Source organism: Natator depressus, chromosome 1, assembly GCF_965152275.1.
Source record: "Natator depressus isolate rNatDep1 chromosome 1, rNatDep2.hap1, whole genome shotgun sequence".
Classification (NCBI taxonomy): Eukaryota; Metazoa; Chordata; order Testudines; family Cheloniidae; genus Natator; species Natator depressus.
In genome coordinates, this window is record NC_134234.1 from 11,953,855 (window position 1) to 11,972,108 (window position 18,254).

At 45.6% G+C, this 18,254-nt stretch overlaps 1 protein-coding gene across 5 annotated transcripts in view; it reads right to left on the reverse strand.

The window, feature by feature from the left end:
- XRRA1 (X-ray radiation resistance associated 1) overlaps positions 1-18,254 on the reverse strand; it is a 53,297-nt gene that overhangs the window by 26,320 nt on the left and 8,723 nt on the right. For all 5 annotated transcript variants that reach the window (XR_012639831.1, XR_012639828.1, XR_012639830.1 and 2 more), the window contains exons 4-7: positions 6,614-6,685; positions 5,521-5,593; positions 1,951-2,048; positions 651-784 (exon numbers count right to left, since the gene is read on the reverse strand). Coding sequence is in view for 2 of the 5 variants with exons in the window: in XM_074954715.1 (XP_074810816.1) it covers positions 651-784; positions 1,951-2,048; positions 5,521-5,593; positions 6,614-6,685 (377 nt within the window). In the remaining 3 variants the exon portion in view is untranslated. The remainder of the gene's footprint in view (positions 1-650; positions 785-1,950; positions 2,049-5,520; positions 5,594-6,613; positions 6,686-18,254) is intronic.

Genomic DNA, 18,254 nt, shown 5'->3' on the forward strand with positions numbered 1-18,254 from the left:
GGAAGTGTGAAAAATCAGGACAGGGAAGTGGAGGGTAAATCACCTATATTAAAAAAAGCCCTGAATATTGGGAATGTTTCTATAAAATTGGGACATCTGGTCACCGTATGTGGGAGGGGGAGGGGAATATTTGGTCTCATGGGCATCCGTTGCCAGTGAAGCTCCATTTCAGAGCTGACCGACAGAGAGAAGTCTGCAGCTCACACAGCTCTTCTTCAGCTAACTGATCGAGCTGGATTTTCCATGGTAAACCTGTGTGCTTTTGGAATCTAACCTGCTGGCCAACTCCGTATTTCCTGGGGGGCGGGAGAGTCACACTCACTCTGCCATCAGCCACGAGGCTCTTTCACTGATGGATTTTTTTTACCCAGAAAAAAAAAAAAAACAGGTTTCAGTTTTCCAGGTAAGAAGTGATTGCTGTCAAGACAAGCTCAATCCTTGGCCTGCCAGCCATGACAACAGCCATCCAACAGTCATGTTAACAATGTAACCTGCTACATGATCCTCACCTTACCTACAACAGCATGTCTTTTAAACAGCACAGTGCCGTGGTTACATTTCAGAAAGACTGAAAATGCACAGTGAGAGTCTGTCTTTTTATTCAGCTCAAATGAATAATGCTTCACGATTCTCTCTCTTTCTGGACTTACTTCTCTGAGACTACCAGGTCAGAAGGAAGAGATCTAAGTCCGTTGGCTGTTAGGTGAAGAACCTTAAGTTGAGACAAAACTCCCAATGTCCGAACATCCTCAGGAGACAAATTGTTATAAGAAAGATCCAGTATCTAGGGGAAATGTAAAAGAAATTCCCAATGTAGCAAAAAACAAACACATTGGCCTCTGCTGGAATTATTTATGGCTTCTTATATATACAGGATATTAATAAATAATAATAAGTAAGTAATATTCAGTGAGGCCTGATCCTATGAGATGATGGGGACACGCAATTTCCAGTGACTTCAGTGGGGGTGGAGGATGCTCAGCCTTTTGCAGGAAGAGCTCAGCATTGAGCCCTTGCTCAGATGCATCTGATACCTGTGACAACAGTTCAGGTGTGAGCAGGGAAACAGAAATTGTCAGAGAAGTGACTGAAAAAGGAAGATTTTGTGACAGAAGAGTTTTCAAGTCATCATTAGTGGAAATATTTTTATAATACCTTGCACTTCTGATGCACCTTCCACTGGAGCGTTTCAAAGCACTTTCAAAATGATTCTGAGTGTGTGCAGTGTAAGCCTAGCTTGGCTTGCAAATGGAAGAGGTCTCGGGGGATTGGAAAACTGAGGCACAGAGCAGTTCCTTGACTCGCCCAAGGTCACACAGTATCCCTCTAGCAGGGCCAGGAATAAAACCTGGTCTCCTTGCTCCCAGTACTGCGCTCTAAAGACTACACTTTGCTCCTTCCTCTAATCACGAACATAATTGGTTTAAAAGAACAGCTCTAAAGAATGTAGGAACTGGCGTTAGTTAAAACACTGAAAAATTGTATCTAAAAATGACATTTTCCCATAGAAGTAGCAGAAAAATCTTTTCAATGTTCCTTATTCACAGCGTCTGAATGAAAGATGCCCCAAAATAGCCAGCCTGGGAATTTAAAGCAATTCTGAAGGCATCACCATCTCATCCCACCAATTTCCAACATGGGTATCACATGAAATACTGAGTAACAACCAGCCTATAGTTACATTCACTCTTGTCACCAATGGAGTATGTGAATCACATCTGTGCCCAAGGTGAAGAGATATAAATCTCCTTATTGAATTCCTCATTATATTTTCTGCCCACATCTTCACCATTTTGTTCAGGTTTCCTTTACAATAGCCACAATGAAAACTAAATACCCTGTTAAATAATGTTAATAACAAATATTCAATAATGTTACATCTTGTTATGACAACTCTAAATGTGGGTGGGTAGAAGATGAGTTTGGTTTCCACCTTCCCTCTGATCTTACTTCCAAGTGCAGAAAGTCTCCAGCGCTGATTTTAAGATTTCTTAGTCCATTCAAGGAAAGTTCTAGTTCCCTTAGCCCAGAAAACTTACGAAATGCTTCTAAATAGATAAAAAGAGAAAAAAGTCGTATGAGAAATTGAAAGAACAATTGACATCTTGCTGTGGAACCAGCCAAGGTGCCCAGCTGGCAGGAGAGAATGGGACCATGTTTTTCTGGGAGAGAAAAACAAAGGAGATTTTATTCCTAATGATCGTTTACATGGTTTTGTTTTTAAATTCTAGCCTTTAAAAAAAGGGGGGGGCTAACAGTGAGGGGCCCAGCTCTCACTGAAAGTCAATGGAAAATGGACAGCTAACTCCCTTATGCTGCCTTGAAAATCTCTCATAAGTGAATTTAGTGTTGGTGAAAAGCACTGGCCCCTAAAGCCTGAGAGATGGGCAGGACCCACACAGCAACAGAAGGGCCGCCCCCTCAGGTGAGTGATGGGGCAGCACTTAGCACTTAACTGAATATGGGGGATAAAAAAAATGAACAAACAGGGATGGGGTGAAGAGGTACAACATGAGGGAACCACAAGGAACACCAAGCAGAGAATCCTGCTTGACAACCCTGGAGACCAAAGTCCCCTATTTATACAAACATCAGGTGCATCATGGGTAATGGCAGTGAAAGCTACTGTGGCCTCAAGCCTGCCCTAGAGGGACCGACCACCTCTGTGAGCTCAGTCTCCATTGCCATTTATTCTCTGGTCTCAGTACCAATTCTAGTGATTGTTTAGTGGTGTGTATCCATGTCCATTAGGAACTGGACTGAGGCCATCAAAGTCACCATTGAAGGGCCAGTGAACAGCCATCAGACAATAACAACTTTTAGTCATTACTAACCTGGGCGGCAGTCAAAGTGAAAGACTCTATATCCTATTACGTACCCCTTGGGCTATCCAGAGCTCCTTTTTGTAAAATGCTCAATGTTAATTTTCAGCATCGCTTCCCAGTCTTGAGCAAAACAAACTGAAACAAAACACTGGCCAACACAGAAGCTAACTGCTAGCCCCTTTAAACAATCAAGAGCGGGAGTTTGGGCACCCAAAACAATCTGTCCCACCAAGGATTAGGAGAGTCACTGGAGTGCAGAGGTGGGAGTTAACAATGTCCTTTTTTGTTAAATAAAGAACTGAGACTGCAATTTGATTTTATGGTGGGTCCTGGGAATTTGGAATGGCATCCACATGGATCACAACTAGGACCCCAATCCTGCAATTAATAACACATGGAGTGTCACAGGCAGTCCTCCAGGTGCTATCAATGACTGAATTGGGGCCTAAAGTGTTCAGGAACATTGGTCCACTTCCAACAAAATAATGCCAGCCATTGCTTCTCTTCCTATCCCCTCTCCTACTGGCTGTGTCAGGAGCAATCCTGCATATCCCTAAATATGCCTGCAAATGCAGCTCTCACCCACTCGGTAATATTGACCATGTATGGACCTGTTTCAGCTGCAGTCTTCATCCATGCCTCAAGGTTGCTTCTTATCTTGATGGCTGCAACTCCCTTCCCTGTAGCATCTCCAACCCCTACACTCCAGAATGTACAGAATACTGCTTCTTCTCTTCCCATGTATATAAGAAAGCATGACATCATCCCATCCTCAGATCATTCCAGTGGCTCCCAATATATTTCAGGATCCAGTTCACAACTGCTGCCATCTTTGTTTTTAAAACCCTGCGTGAACTCCTATCATGCTGAGTGTTTATACTCTTCTAGTGTGCTCCTTCACAGACCCCACCCATAAACTGACATCTTCGATCCCTCAATGTTTTTGCCTGACCATCACTGTTTTCAGTTTCCCATAGTTTTGTCTCATTTAAGGGTATGTCTACACTGCAGAGACTATGTCAGCACAGCTAGGTTGGCACTGCTATGCCAACATCGCCCCATAGCAGCCTATACCTACAGAAGGGTTGTTTCTTTTTTGTCAAGGCAGGAACACCACCTCCCCAAATTACATTAGCTATGTCAACAGAAGCACTGTTCCATCAACATAACCCGCAGTGTAGAAGCAGGTATGTCAGCGTTGCTACGCTGGGCAGGGGTGGGTTTTTTCACACCCCTGATTGAGGTAGCTATGCTAATATATCTTTCAAGTGTAGACCAAGCCTTAGTCTTCCTCTGCATGGCCAACCATCCATACTTCAATCCTTCCTGGCCTATCCTAGATATCTCCCCATAAAGATGACCCACCAGCTGGATTACATGCCCCAGTGTTCTCTTATGCTTATTGTAAAGCTAGTAAAGGTTAAACAGGTACAATGGAAGATGGTCAGCTTATGGATCAGACCCAAGGCCCATCCAGTCCAATAGCCTGTCTCGGACAGTGGCCAGTGCCAGATGGTTCAGAGGAAGGTGTAAGAGCCCCGTAGTAGGCAGATGTGGAGCAATCTGTTCCCCACATTAGGTCTCATCCTGATCTCCAAGAGCAGAGACACATGCTTAAATCTTGTAGCATGATGTTTAATATCCCTTCCAAAATGTTGTGATTAATTATTACAACTCTGGAAATTCTTGATATTACTGAAAAACGTGTTTGAAAGAAAATATAAACCACACCTCAACTCAACACGATCTCTACAGTACATGATGGCCCAATATAATTTGCTCTTTTTCAAAGATGTAAGTCAGTTTCACATGTTTCCTCCCCTCTGATCTGGGTGTATCCTTGAACCACTGAAGGAAACATTTAGCTTAACTTTTTTATTCTCGACTGAAATTAGTTTCTTTTATTTTCTCCAAAGTAATAACTGATCATACAGCACTAGGCTTGTGTTGGCTTGAAATACACCACTCTGCAAGTGGGTCTACAAATCTGTATAAAGACAAAGCGCGAACAAGCAGTGATCAGTTACTTACAAGTGGGAAAACACATCAGAATGATCTCACCACTATCACGTCCAGCACCAAACAATTCACAGCTTCAACTTCCCTTCGTTAGGCTGACTTATATATAACTTTTTGTTATCTTTTCTCATACCTATTTATTAGTCTCTCCCTATCAATCCTCCACCCCTGCCAGTACAAGTTTTGTGCTAACTCAGACCAGTTTCTTCCAGTGCTGTAGTTGCTTGCATCTTCCGATTTTCCTCACAAACGTGATTACGTTGCATCTTTCTTACTTATGTGCAACACTGAACAAGATTACTCTGCAATTTCTGTTAAATCAGAGCAGGTGTCTGTCAGACCTTTGCTCCCAACACTTGGGACTAAGGAGACCTGGTTTCTATTCCTTGTTTCTGCCACTGGCCTGCTGGGAGGCCTTGAACAAGTCAATTCACCTGCTGGTGCCTCAGTTTCCCCATCTGTAAAATGGGAATAGTGATACTGGCCTCCTTCTTACAGCGCTTTGAGATCTACTGAATGCTGGGGAGCAATTCTCCTGCCTAGAGGCGCCACATGTGCCTTCTGGTTTAAACCTATTTGTGAGATTCTAGCCATAATCTCAGAGATGTTTAGCTTCTCTGTATTATGCGCCTCTGTCTAAGAGATATATCTACATTTCAGCAATGTCCCTTCTTACCTAATGTCAATAGGTTTTCTGTAGCATTGATATAAGCGACGGAATCAAACTGCTCAAAGTCATCTTCTTTAGCCTGAAAGAAGAGAAAGAAAAACAAGTGTTCGTACCCATTTTGAAATAGCTGGATCTTTTTTTCTAACAACTCCTAAGCTGTAGCACTTCTTAGTATTTGTTTCCTACTGTGCATTCTGAAAATGGACAGCAAGTGTCTGAGGGTCTGTCTTCACTGCAGAGTTACTAACTTGGGTGATCAATTGCTCCAGTCTCTTATGGCTCACCCAGGAACTCCACTTTAGCCCCTCACTGGGCCCCTCACCCCTCTAACCCCAGCATCAACATCCCATCTTCACAAAAGGACTGGTGACCTTTTCACCTCTTCTTTCCCTTTCCCCTCTTGTCTTCTTGGGGTGGGCAGATGGCTTAGACTCCCTCCCCTGTTCAGAGGAGCCTGACACAGAAAATCTGCAAGTGGCGAGAGCCAATGGGACAGAGCGGGGAGCCAGTCCCAATCCCATGGACAGGAGCTGCTACTGCAGGGTGAGTGCAGGGCACGCTCACTCTCCAACACAGTACGTGTACCCGCTGACTCTCCGAGGCCTCCCCTCCGCACTGGACTGGGATAGAGACAGGGACACCCCCGTACCCTGCCATCCACACACATGGGAGCATGGGAACTGACAGTTTTACTCAGCCACACATACCCCAAGAATATTTTCACCAGCCATCTATCCACAGGAGCCACCACTTCAGTATGTCCAGGGTACTTATTTAATATTTAGTATGGGAACGTGTATATTACGTATCATGGGTAAGAAATATTTAATAAGCCAGATTTTTTTGCACTAAAGCTATTTATTGAGTCACAACAGGCCATCAAGGTTTACAGATGGGTCCTGTCCCCAAAAATGTCGAGAACCACTGAGTTATACTACAAGTGCACAGTTGTCTGGCCTGGCTGCAGAGAGGAAGTAGGTGTCTGCATTTTCACACGTTGTTTGCCTGCAGCATGGACACTCATGAGCTAACACAGTGGATCTCTCTCAGGATTTGAGGTGGTTCTGCCCATTTATTTTAGAGAATATCTCCTACTTACCGAGACCAGATTTTTGTTGCTTATATTCACAGAGCATAGATCTGAAGGGATCTTCACACAGTGGAGCTTAATCTGGGAACACAAACCAAAGGGTTAGCCCTGCAGCCTAGCCAGGCAATTCCAGGTTCAGCCGTTGGGTATCGGGACACAGGAAGGCGCAGGACCAGGACCAGGACTGCCAGGGGTTTACTATCTGGATGATGCCTTGGGGCCACGTGCCCTGCTCTCAGAGGAGCTGCACCAGCGTAAGTGTAAGTAGTGTCAGGATGAGCTCCACCCTGACATCTGGTGGTGAGGTGTGGCAAATTGTGGAAAAGAACTTCAGGGGCCGATCTCATTTGCATAGGCACACCCACCCCACCTAGAATGAGGCCATAGCTGCCCAAATGGTCACTTTGGCTGCTGTGGGATCCCCAGTGTTTCTGTTATTGGGGCAGGAAGAATAAATTGTTATTACCCTGATTATGGGAACTGTGCTTGGAACTGTACTTGGCCTTTTGTTATGATGGAGGGACTCACCATCAACTAAGTAGCACTCGCTAGGCAAGGGTCATGGGTTCCAAAACTCTGTGAATTGAGAGAGGCTGGGGACAAGTATTAATACTTGGTAGCATGGGCTCCTGGGTGAGGGCCTTATATGCTAATTGCACTTCCTCCTCTCTCCACTGTGGGCTATCAGAGCTAATTTTGATTCCATTAGGAGTCTAGTTACAGGCTGCTGAGCTCACTTTGGGCTAATGGTGCACCAGCACTGAGGCTCCCCTACACAAGCTGAATCCACCTAAGAGCTGAAATCACTGAGTGTTGTGTTAAGTAGTGGGGGAGCCTGAAGATATATTGTGGAGCAGTTTGTGGGACGGCTGGAGTGCCTTGTGGACAGGCTGGTGGAGCAGTTCATAGGATGGCGGGAGCTGCTCGTGGGACGTGGAGCGGAGCAGTTCGTGGACTGGCTGGTGGAGCAGTTTGTGGGACGGCGGGAGCTGCTTGTGGGCCGCGGAGCCGAGCAAAGCAGTTTGTGGGGCAGCTGGCGGAGCGGAGCGAAGGCCTATGGAGCTGTGGGGCGGTCAGCTTCAGATCATGTAAGGTGCCCCTTACCTCTCTTCCTGCTCCATCTCCACCCAGGTTGGGAAGTAAAGCTCTGCAGATAAACTTTTGAACTCTGGGGCTGCCCTGACCAGGGACAGAGACTTTTGGGTCATTGGACTTTTGGGACTTTGGGTGATTTGGGGTTGCTGGACTCAAGAACCAAAGGGAAAGAGCATGCCCCAATTTGCTTGGGGTGGTTTTTTTGCTCATGGGTTGTGTTATGAATCCTGTTGGTGGTGTTTCCCCAACATAATGCCACATTGTTTCTCTCTGTTATTAAAAGGCTTTTTGCTACACTCAGACTATGCGCTTGCGAGAGGGGAAGTATTGCCTCTTGGAGGCGCCCAGCGGGGGTGGTACATATTTGTCCCAGGTCACTGGGTGGGGGCTTGAGCTGGTTTGCATTGTGTTATTGGAATGAATCCCCTAGATATTGAACCCAGCCCTTGTTGCTGCCAGCTCTGATGCGCAGAAGGGTTACATATGTAACACGTGCCGCCTGCTGCCGCAGGACACGCCGTGCAGAGGTGCAGGGGACCCGGTTCTGCCGGCCTGAGCCCAGCTGACAGCGTGCGGGGCGCTCGCTGTGCGGGGAGCCGGAACCACGTGCTGGCTGGTGAACGACCAGCACCCCACGGGCTGGGCTCGGGATCGGGCGAAGGTGGCAGGTGCTGCCCCCTCCCGCAGCCTCAGCCCAGCAGCGCCCCCTGCCGGCGGGGCCTGGGTCCCAGCGGGGCGGGGCGCGCGCGCAGACGGGCACGCGCCGTGAGGGGTGAGGCCCGCCCCCGCCAGACTCCAGCCCGCACGCGCCGCACCCGCGCCTTGACCCCTCGACGCCTCAACGGAAACAGCATCCGGCGCCGGCCAGGCCTGGGGTGCGAGCGGAGGGGAGGCCGCGGGGCGATGGGCAGGGAGGCCGCTGGGGCCAGAGGCACCAAACTACACATGGGCCCCTGGCCCCATTTCCCTACGGCCGGCCCTGAGCCCCTCCTCACCCCGCCAACTCCTGCCCCACGCTCCCCCTCCCTTTGCCCCCGCCCCCTCGGCTCCTCACCCCATTGACCCCTTGCCCCCCCCGGCCCTCATCCTTCCATCCCAGCTCCTCGCCCCGCCATCCCCACAGCGCCCCTCTGCCCCTGACACTCTCCCCCCTTCCCTTCACCCCCCACCCCACCGACCCCCCTCAGAGCTCCTCCCCAGCACCTGCACACTCCCCGGGGACGCCCCCTTCTGTCTTCACCGGCCAGTGCCCGGGTCTCGCCGTGCTGCCCCTCCGACCTCCTGCCCCATGGCACTAACAACAGTGGAGGGGTAAAGCCGATGGGAGACTTCTGCCCCGATCCTCCCTGGGGGGTGGGGAGCTCTACACCACTGCAACAGCACCCCACTGCATCAAAGCCACTGCCTAGGGGAATGTTTGGGGGGTACAGGACTGTCCCGTCCCCCATCCCCCCTCCCCCAGCCCCTCATGGCAGGAGAGTAGTCAGGTAAAAAAGGACGTAGCCAATGCCGCCCAGTGATGGCTGGCTGCCAGGCTGGGGTTTTGAGGCCTTTGGCAACTACCACCAATAAATGTGCAAGGGACCTTAAAACTACCTGTGCGCACACTGGGAGCTGCACTAAACAGAGTTTGAGTCCATGCCAGTAGATTCTGTTAACATAAACATGGGTGCCAGTAGCTCTGATGGGACCCAAATGAGCTTGTGGAGTCAATGCAGCTCCAATTGCTGTTAATAGTACTTGGGTAACTCTCTCCAGAAGAGGCCAGGGTTAATTTTCACATCCGAGATGTAGTTTTATATATTTATTGTTTTTTATTTTCTGTCAAGATCACCCCTCTGTACTCCAACAGGGATCCCACTGACACCTGATAGGAAACAATTCAGAGCCATAATCTGCTGCACCAGAAAAGATGGTAGACCAGAACAGAATAATGAAACTCATGGATGATCTGGCCAGAACCAGAAGGGAGTTCAGAGCGGCTGGACATTTTGGGAGCCAGGAAGCTGCCCTGAGAGAAAAGCTCCACCGGGCATTCCCTAGAATACTGCAAGGGTTCCTCACCAAATTCATCCAGTGCCACAGGATGTGCCAGTTGCCTCCCAGTCACTTTGAGAAGAAAATTCAAAAGACCTCCCAAGACAAAACCAAACTGTTCTATATCGGCTGCAACCGTGAAATATCTCACTACCTGTGGGAAGCTGAACCACAGGCAAGAAGGTGGCTGGAAATCAAGGTGAAGTACAGGAAAGCCTGCACATATTATTGCCATGCAGGAGAGTGGGATGAGACCTGCACTGTAGAGCGACTTATCAGGCAGTACTATGGCATCAATCCCCGGTGCCTCAATGTCAAACGTACCAGAGCAAACCACTCTGGTATCATTTTTCTGTTGATCCACAAATTGAACAGACATCGGGGGGAACCTTGCAGTTACTTTCCACCAGTGACATTGAGTGAGCGTGAAGAAAATGTTTGGGTACTAGAGAGAGAAATCATCTTTAGGATCTGCCAAATGGAAGACAAGAATGAGCTAGTGCAGTTTTTGAAGACTGATTTCTTCCAGGTGATGGGGAAATACCCACATTACCTGGAGCAGTGCCGAGCCATGACTGAGTTTCATCCCTCTCTATTCCTGCAAAATGTGGAAAAGATCCTATGTGGGCTAAAGAGATCGGAAGGTTTTCTGGTGGGGATCCCGGACGCTGAATTAATATCCCTGCGACCTTACCTGTGGGAGATGGGATCTACCAAACATGAGCTGGAAGCTTGTAAGACAGTGCACACCTACTTCACTAAGGTAGATGGTACCATTGATGTGAGGAGATTCCTGGAGAAGAAGTGGTGGGATCCTCGCTGCCTTAACAATCATACCCGTTGGTACCAAGGTGAGAGGGTACCCATAGGGTCCTTCTTGTACCTGGTGAAATTTTACATTGGTCGTCCACCTCTTATGGAAGCTTGCTCACACTGTAAGCATAGGAAATTACAGAAAGAACCCTATGTCTTGGGGCAGAGGAAGGGCCACAGATGAACCAATATGGAAAAGAAGAAACATCGGAGGAAATACCTGTAATTAAAAATTCGGAATGAATATTCATTGTATATTCTGGACTCCCACCATTGCCTTTGCATACCTTGCCCACTCCTCTGTGACTAACCTAAAGAACTCTGAATGCTATTTTTCAGCTCTTCTGCTTTAGAGGACCAACATTCTGAAGACTCTTCCTACCCTCTCTTGCCAAGAGCCTAAGAGATCCTCACAAACACTTTGAACAAAGGTGCATGAGTCCTGCCATATTCTCTGCTGCTGAACTAGAGTGAACTGAGCTGAACTAGTCCTGCCTGTAATGTCTTGTTGCATCTTACACCCATTTTCCGATACAGGGATCTCTGGTTAACATTTGTCATTCAGCCATACTTCTAATTGTGAGGCCTCAAAGGCATTTAGGCACCTAATTCCCATTAAAATCAATCAGAGTTAGGTGCCTAAATATCTGAGAATCTGTGCCAAAGTGCTCAAACAGGATGTTGCTGAAGAGCCCATAACAAAAGAATGCACTTCTTTGCATTTATTGTCCTTTTTCAAATTTAGTAAAATAAGCGTTCAGAGTGTGACTTGTTGACGCACTGGTCTATGAGTTTATACACATTGTGTTCCCAATAAACAGAGCAACATCAACAGCTTTTATGCTGCCATTTCATATTGGGTGCAGACTAAACATGGAAACTGAATCAGAACTGGCACAGTGAGATGGCTCTACATTGTAAAGGGAGGTCTGTTCTGGGAAATTCTCAGTGGGGGGTTGGGTAGCAACAGCATGGAGCAGCTGGGAAGTGAGGACTGGAAGCAGTATCAGAGGATTCCCTAGGCATTCAGGTCCCTAACCTTTCGTTTTAAAAATAAATTCAGCATGTAGCGCTTACAATGGCAAAGAAAATCAACCTTAAGTAACCAGATACTGTGTAGTGAATCTGCAAACAGCTTGACACTATATCTCTAGTATAAATTTTCCTCATTCACCTCAGTATCAGTGGTAGATAGTTTAAATGTCGGCATTATTAACTGGTACACCACAGCCATTTTCAATCTGCAGCCCTTTCTCCCTCTTTCACACATTCCAGAGTTAAAACAGTTTTTCCAACAAAGGAGACATCGCTTTTAATGATAGAAGCGGGGCTTGAACCTTTTGCCAGTAATAAACTTGTTCCAGGATACAAATGTCTGTGGCTTATCCTAGGGATCAGGCTATGGCAAATCACAAACATTTGTTTCTTGGAATGAATGTTTGACAAGTGTCCATACTAGCAGATACAAATGTGATAACTACCTCAAATTAATTAGCAGTCAGTTAACTCAAAACTGATGAAACAAGAAATCTTTGGGTAAGGGGAGGGAAGGAGGGCTCAGCCTATGGTATAAAGCACAAACATTTGTAGTGTCCAGATTAGCATGTACAAACTAACTGGCAATCAATTAACGCTCCAGTCACTTAAACACTTTAGTATAGATAAATCAGTTGGTTGCACCAGCAGTAGTCAACAATGCCATGGTGAGAACCCCACTTCTGTCCCCCAAATGCTGAGAATAGGGAGGTTGTTGGGATTCCTATCAGGGTGCTTGGTCCTGAACACTGCTCAGGGGTTCCACTGTTTGTCAGCCGTTGAGTACTTAATGTCTTCATAAATTAGAATCTCCATCCATTCTGTTGCTGGAAAAGAAACAGCTTTTGCTTCCCCATCCCAGAACCAGCTAATTGTTTGGGATTTCCACAACTCTCTTTTCACAGCCTCTTGGGGGCTGCTGTGAAGGGGGTAGGTGGGAAGAGTCTGTTTCATTGCTGTCCAAAGTGAGTTCTGAATCCTAGCCATGAAACTGACCAGAGTCTTGTTAACGTCCCCCTACTGATGCTTGGGAACGCCAGGAGCTGCAACAGAGACATTTGAGCTGTCTGTCTGCAGTATCAGAAAGAAAGCACTGCATCTGGTCATGTTTGGAAGCTTATTTTATATTCTTAAGGACAAGAAATGTTTTTTTCCAAATTAAAGCATAAATTCTGCAGAAATTGCTGATTTTTAAGTCTCATCCCCAATTACCAGGACGAGTTTCTGCTCACCAGGGGTGAGTGAATTTTTAAGCCTTAAACTAAAGAATCATACATTTAATGAGAAAAACATTGGTGTAGCCAGCCTGATGCCAATTCCCCCCCAGCAAAGGGGGCATCCTGTGGGTATGCCAGGGGCAGTGACACCAGAGTGGCCTCTTGAGGGTCATTATCCATCAGCACAAGTTAGACCAGTCCCAGAGCTGCTCTGATATGCAATGGAGGCCAGTTGACCCCTATGAGCCCCTAGGATCAGAATAGGAGGAAAGTGGTGTAAAGCCAGTTTTACCTCCCTCTAGCACACTTGGGGATCCATCCCTTTGCATTTAGATTCAATAATTTTAAGCTTCATATAACTGTGTTAAGTGTACAAACTGTTGATTTTTACACTATTTTCTTTAAAATCTGTTTTATGTGAACAGTAAAGTGCCCTAATTTGTTACCGTTTAATATTTAATGCTAAGATTGTATAATTATGATTGAGTATTTTTTAGAAAACATTTTGTAGCCACCTCAGATAGTTACAATTTTTGAGAGAACAATGTTCAAACAGGAAGACTGTTACATTATTTGAGTTTGGACTCTCTAGAAAGAGAACTTGCCATGTTCTCTGCTGCTGAACTAGAAATAACATTTGATAAAACCAGCCTAAGAGTCTGATTTAAAAGAAATTGGAAAAGTTTCCAAGCATACACGCTTTGTCAGTAGAGACCATCTCCCAGAACAAAGGAGATCTCACATGCCTTGCCAATATTAGAGAACATCAAATAACTTAGGAATTTTTTTCAGAGTAGCAGCCGTCTTAGTCTGTATCCGCAAAAAGAAAAGGAGGACTTGTGGCACCTTAGAGACTAACAAATTTATTTCAGCATAAGCTTTCGTGAGCTACAGCTCACTTCATCGGATGCATCTGATGAAGTGAGCTGTAGCTCACGAAAGCTCATGCTCAAATAAATTGATTAGTCTCTAAGGTGCCACAAGTCCTCCTTTTCTTCTAGGAATTTTTAGTCACTGTCTATATTCACACACACATTAGTGTTTCTATCAAGCCAATGAGAACAGTATGAACTGTGAAAAGTCAGTCTCAGGAAGGCTGAGTTGTGTCTCTATGGAGAGACAAAACTGCAAGCAAGGCCATATTTAGAGCAATGACCAGCTGGTGGTAGCAGCACAGACTAGGAATTGCTTCACAGAGGCACTAAGGAGTGCCACAGATACTGAAGACTTTAAGCAGCTATGCTACAGAAGACCAAGCCAAAGAAAACATCTGGTGAGTACATGAAACTTTTCATAAACATGATCCAAGGGATAGGTAAACTCACAACCTGAACTGAACTGATTTTAATGAAGGATCTAGAATATTTCCTATAACTGTTTCCTGTCTGCATCTATCAAAGGTAATGCAAAAAGTCTTGCTCCTACATGCAGCCTGGTTTAGGCAGGTTGAAAATCACCCTCTGAAATATAATTAAAATAAAAAGAGGAAGAATGGTCCCATTTGGGTCTGCACAGGCCCAGGGGCCCACCCACATGGAGTAACTTGAAGGATCAGAGTCTAAATAAGGACAAGGGATGTCAGGGGTGTGTGTAACGTTATTTTGAGGTATATGCGGGATCAGATGCTTAGCCGTAGAGACTTGTGCTCATGTGGACAGGGCTGCACTGATCACCAGGATCAGGGAGGAATTTCCCTCCTGCAGATCACACTGGCAGGAACCCTAAACATTTTTGGTTCTCCGGAGTATCCAGCAGGGAACCACCATTAAGAGGAAGTGGGCATATCTCACGCAGTCTAATTCCTGCAACAAATGCACGCACCTATATATTTCCATTCTTTTTTAAAAAAATCTGTTTTTGATAAGGAATAGCCTATGTTTGGAAACCCATTTAATATGTAGGTCCAACCAGGGAAGGTAAGAAATTTAGAAGTTTTGTCATGACTCTGATTGTCCCTGAAGTTACAGGTTTAATCAGACCCCAGATATTAAGGGCCTGTCAACACACAGAGTTATTCTGGAAGAGCTGTTCTGTTTTCAAGTCACAGCCTACCTTATTCTTGAATACTTTTCATGTGTAGACAAGCCCTAATTCAACTTTTGTGTGTACGTATATATACAATATGTAATGCAATCTTTTGGGGGGAATGAAGGGAAGAGGGAATAAGACATTGATACACAGTCTGAGGTCCTTTAAATTTGATATTCTGTAACATAATACTGCTGTTCAGTAATATCCTAGGAAAAAGGAGGGAGCGTGGTCTGGTCACTGGACAAGGAGTCAGCGACTATGGATTCTATTGTCATATCAGCGATTGACTTGCTGTACACTCTCCAGGGCACGATCTATCTCTTACTATGTGTACATACAGTGCCTAGCCCAGTGGCGTCCCAAGCTCAGCTGGCATCTCCAGGAGTGCCTGTAATCCAAATAATTTATAATAGCAATAAAGCAGATGCCAGGGGAGGGTGTGGATTAAGGGTAACTTTAACAGAAAAACAAGATGCCAGTGCTGGCCGTCAAATATTTTTTTACTTGCAAAACTGAACATGTGGAGCCACTGAGAGACAATAAATGTGGAACGCTGATGGCATTTTTACAGAGCACCTTTTCAAAGCAGAGTCACGCTTTCAGTAAAAAGAAACTCTGGGCAAAGTGGGAATAGAACCAGATCTTCTGACTTTCGCAAGCCTGTACCAAAAGCATAAGACCCTTGCATATTTATGTTTTTTTCTCATTTACTTGATGGTTTTACTTTGTTTTCAGAGACTCAATAGTTTTGTTACATTGATGTTTTCACTTTAGTAACTGCTACAGAATAGAATGGTTGTTAACGTCCTGATCCAACAGAGCACTTAAGCACATGTGTAGGCCTGTTGACTTTGATGGAACATTCTTTTATACTTTACTTTCACAGCTTTAATCAGTCAGAGGCTGACAAGCTGTAATAGTTAGGTCCTTTCCCAGAGTTAAAGTAGCAAGTGTTCTTTCAAATGTTCTGCCTAGCCTTTGTCTTTATTTCTCTAAATTGAATTTTGGTTTAGTTTATTTTAAATACAGAGTTACCTAACTCCTACACGTGGTATACCCTGTCCTACCTTCAACTCCCGTGGCTCTATTCAGACCACTTTATCCGCTGTCCACTGCAGGGCTCCTGCAGAACCCAGGCCGCTCTCTTCTCTCCTGTCTCTCTCTCTCTCTTTGATATGTACACATACAGACCATGCACATAGCATGTTTTCCTCTCTCCCTGAACTACTGCAATACCATATCTCTTCCATACATAAACATTAACATGAACGTAGGCAGTGCCAATAACTTAGCTGAGGCTCCAGCAGGTTTATGTGGGGGGCAGCGTCAGCAAGGTTCTCCCATGTGTTTGAGGAAATACAGCATCTCTCTACAGAAAACTCATGGTTTTAGTTTAATTCCCACCGCATATGTTGTTTTAATAGATTTATTATTTTCTCCCACTCAGAATTTCTGCAGTGTACTCCAGCCAGGATTCCTCAGACAGCAGATCACAGGAATCTATTCAGAGTCAAGACCATGCACGGTTTCCCAGATAGGACAGTGAACCAGGAAACTTGTGGATCGTCTGGCCAGAATCACAAAGAAATTCAAGGCACATGGGCCCTTTGAAAGATGCCTTGAGAGAGCAGCTCCCTTAGGCTACCCCCAGAATACTGCAAGCGTTCCTCACTGAATTCAACTAGTGCTTGGGATGTGTCAATTGTCACCTAGCCAGTTTGAGGAGAAAATACAGAGGACATCCCAGGACAAAACCAAATTTTTATATTGGCTGCAACTGCGAGATAACTCTGTACCTGTGCAAAGCTGAACCAAAGTAAAAAAGGTGGCTGGAAATCAAGATGAAGAGTAGAAAAGTCTGCACATATTGCCACACGGGAGGGTGGGATGAGACCTGCACTGCAGAGCGACTTATCAGGCAGTACTGTAGCATCAATCCGCAGTGCCTCAGTGTCAAACATACCAGAGCAAACTCCACTTGTGTCATCTTTATTTGAATCTCTGAATTAAACGGGCAGCAGAGCAGGACCCTAAGCTCTTCTACTAGTGGTTCTGGATGAACCCCAGGAAAATGGGAGTTTGCTAGAGAAAGAATGCATCTCTAGTCTCTGCCAAGTGGAAGACGAGACTGAGCTACTGCAGTTTTTGAAGACTGATGGGGAAAGTACCCACATTACCTGGATTAGGGCCAGGCCATAACTGAGTTTCATCCTTCTCTATTCCTGCAAAAGGTGGAGAAGATCTTCTGTGGGCTAAAGAGATTGGAAGGTTTCCTAGCAGGGATACTGGATGCTGATTTAATATCCTTGCAACCTTACTTGTGCGAGATCTGCTCTGCCAAATGTGAGCTGAAGGTATTCGAGAAAGTACACACCGGGTACTTCACTAAGGTGGATGGTACCAAAGATGTGAGAAGATTCCTGGAGAAGAAGAAGTGGGATTCTCACTGCCTTAATTGCATCCATTGGTACCAATGTGAGAGGGGTGTCTATAGGCTCCCTCCTGTACAGGGTGAAATGTCACATTTGTAGTTGACCCCCAACAGAAGCGAACCTGTGCTCTTAAGTATTGGGAAGTCCAGAGAGAACCCTGTGTTTCAGGGCAAAGGAAGGGTAACAGCAGAGCCAGTATGAATTGTGTGGAACATCAGAGCATATTCTTTCACCTGTTGTTCTCCTTGCCAACGTGGAAAGATTCAAAATAAATCACAACAGTTTCATGGCTCTTGCTGTTGCCTGTTTACAAACAATCCAGTCCTCTTTGCCCATTGTGAAGGACCGGGAATGCTAATGTTCAGGTCATCTGCTCTGAATAACCAACACTCTGAAGCCTTTTGTTCCCCTTCTGCCAACCATCCATGACACCATCTAAGGCCTTGTCTACAAATGGAATACTTCCTGATTAATTGTTCCTAATTAACTTCATGTGTGGATTTCAGAGTAGCAGCCGTGTTAGTCTGTATCCGCAAAAAGAAGAGGAGGACTTGTGGCACCTTAGACTAACCAATTTATCTGAGCATAAGCTTTCGTGAGCTACAGCTCATGGTACCACAAGTACTCCTTTTCTTTTTTCATGTGTGGAGACACTTTATCTGGAACAAAAGTGTCTTGTTCCTGTTTAGCTTCACCCACCTGGGTTAAGATAAACATATATTGAGAACATCTTATTGCATCTCATCCCTATACCATATGTGGAAGTCTTGAGCTATGGCTTATGATTCAGCCTCCCATGTATTAAGGGGACAAAATAGAGCTGAAGCACGACATCACTCAAAGGTCCATGGCAAAATAATGCAACTTTTTGTAAAATTTTACAGAATGATGGCTTTTAGCTGGAGCATTTGTTAACATGCTGTACCATGCACTTCCACACTCCTGCATTTACACTCTAAGGAGGGCAATATCTGCAGCCTTTATGCTGAC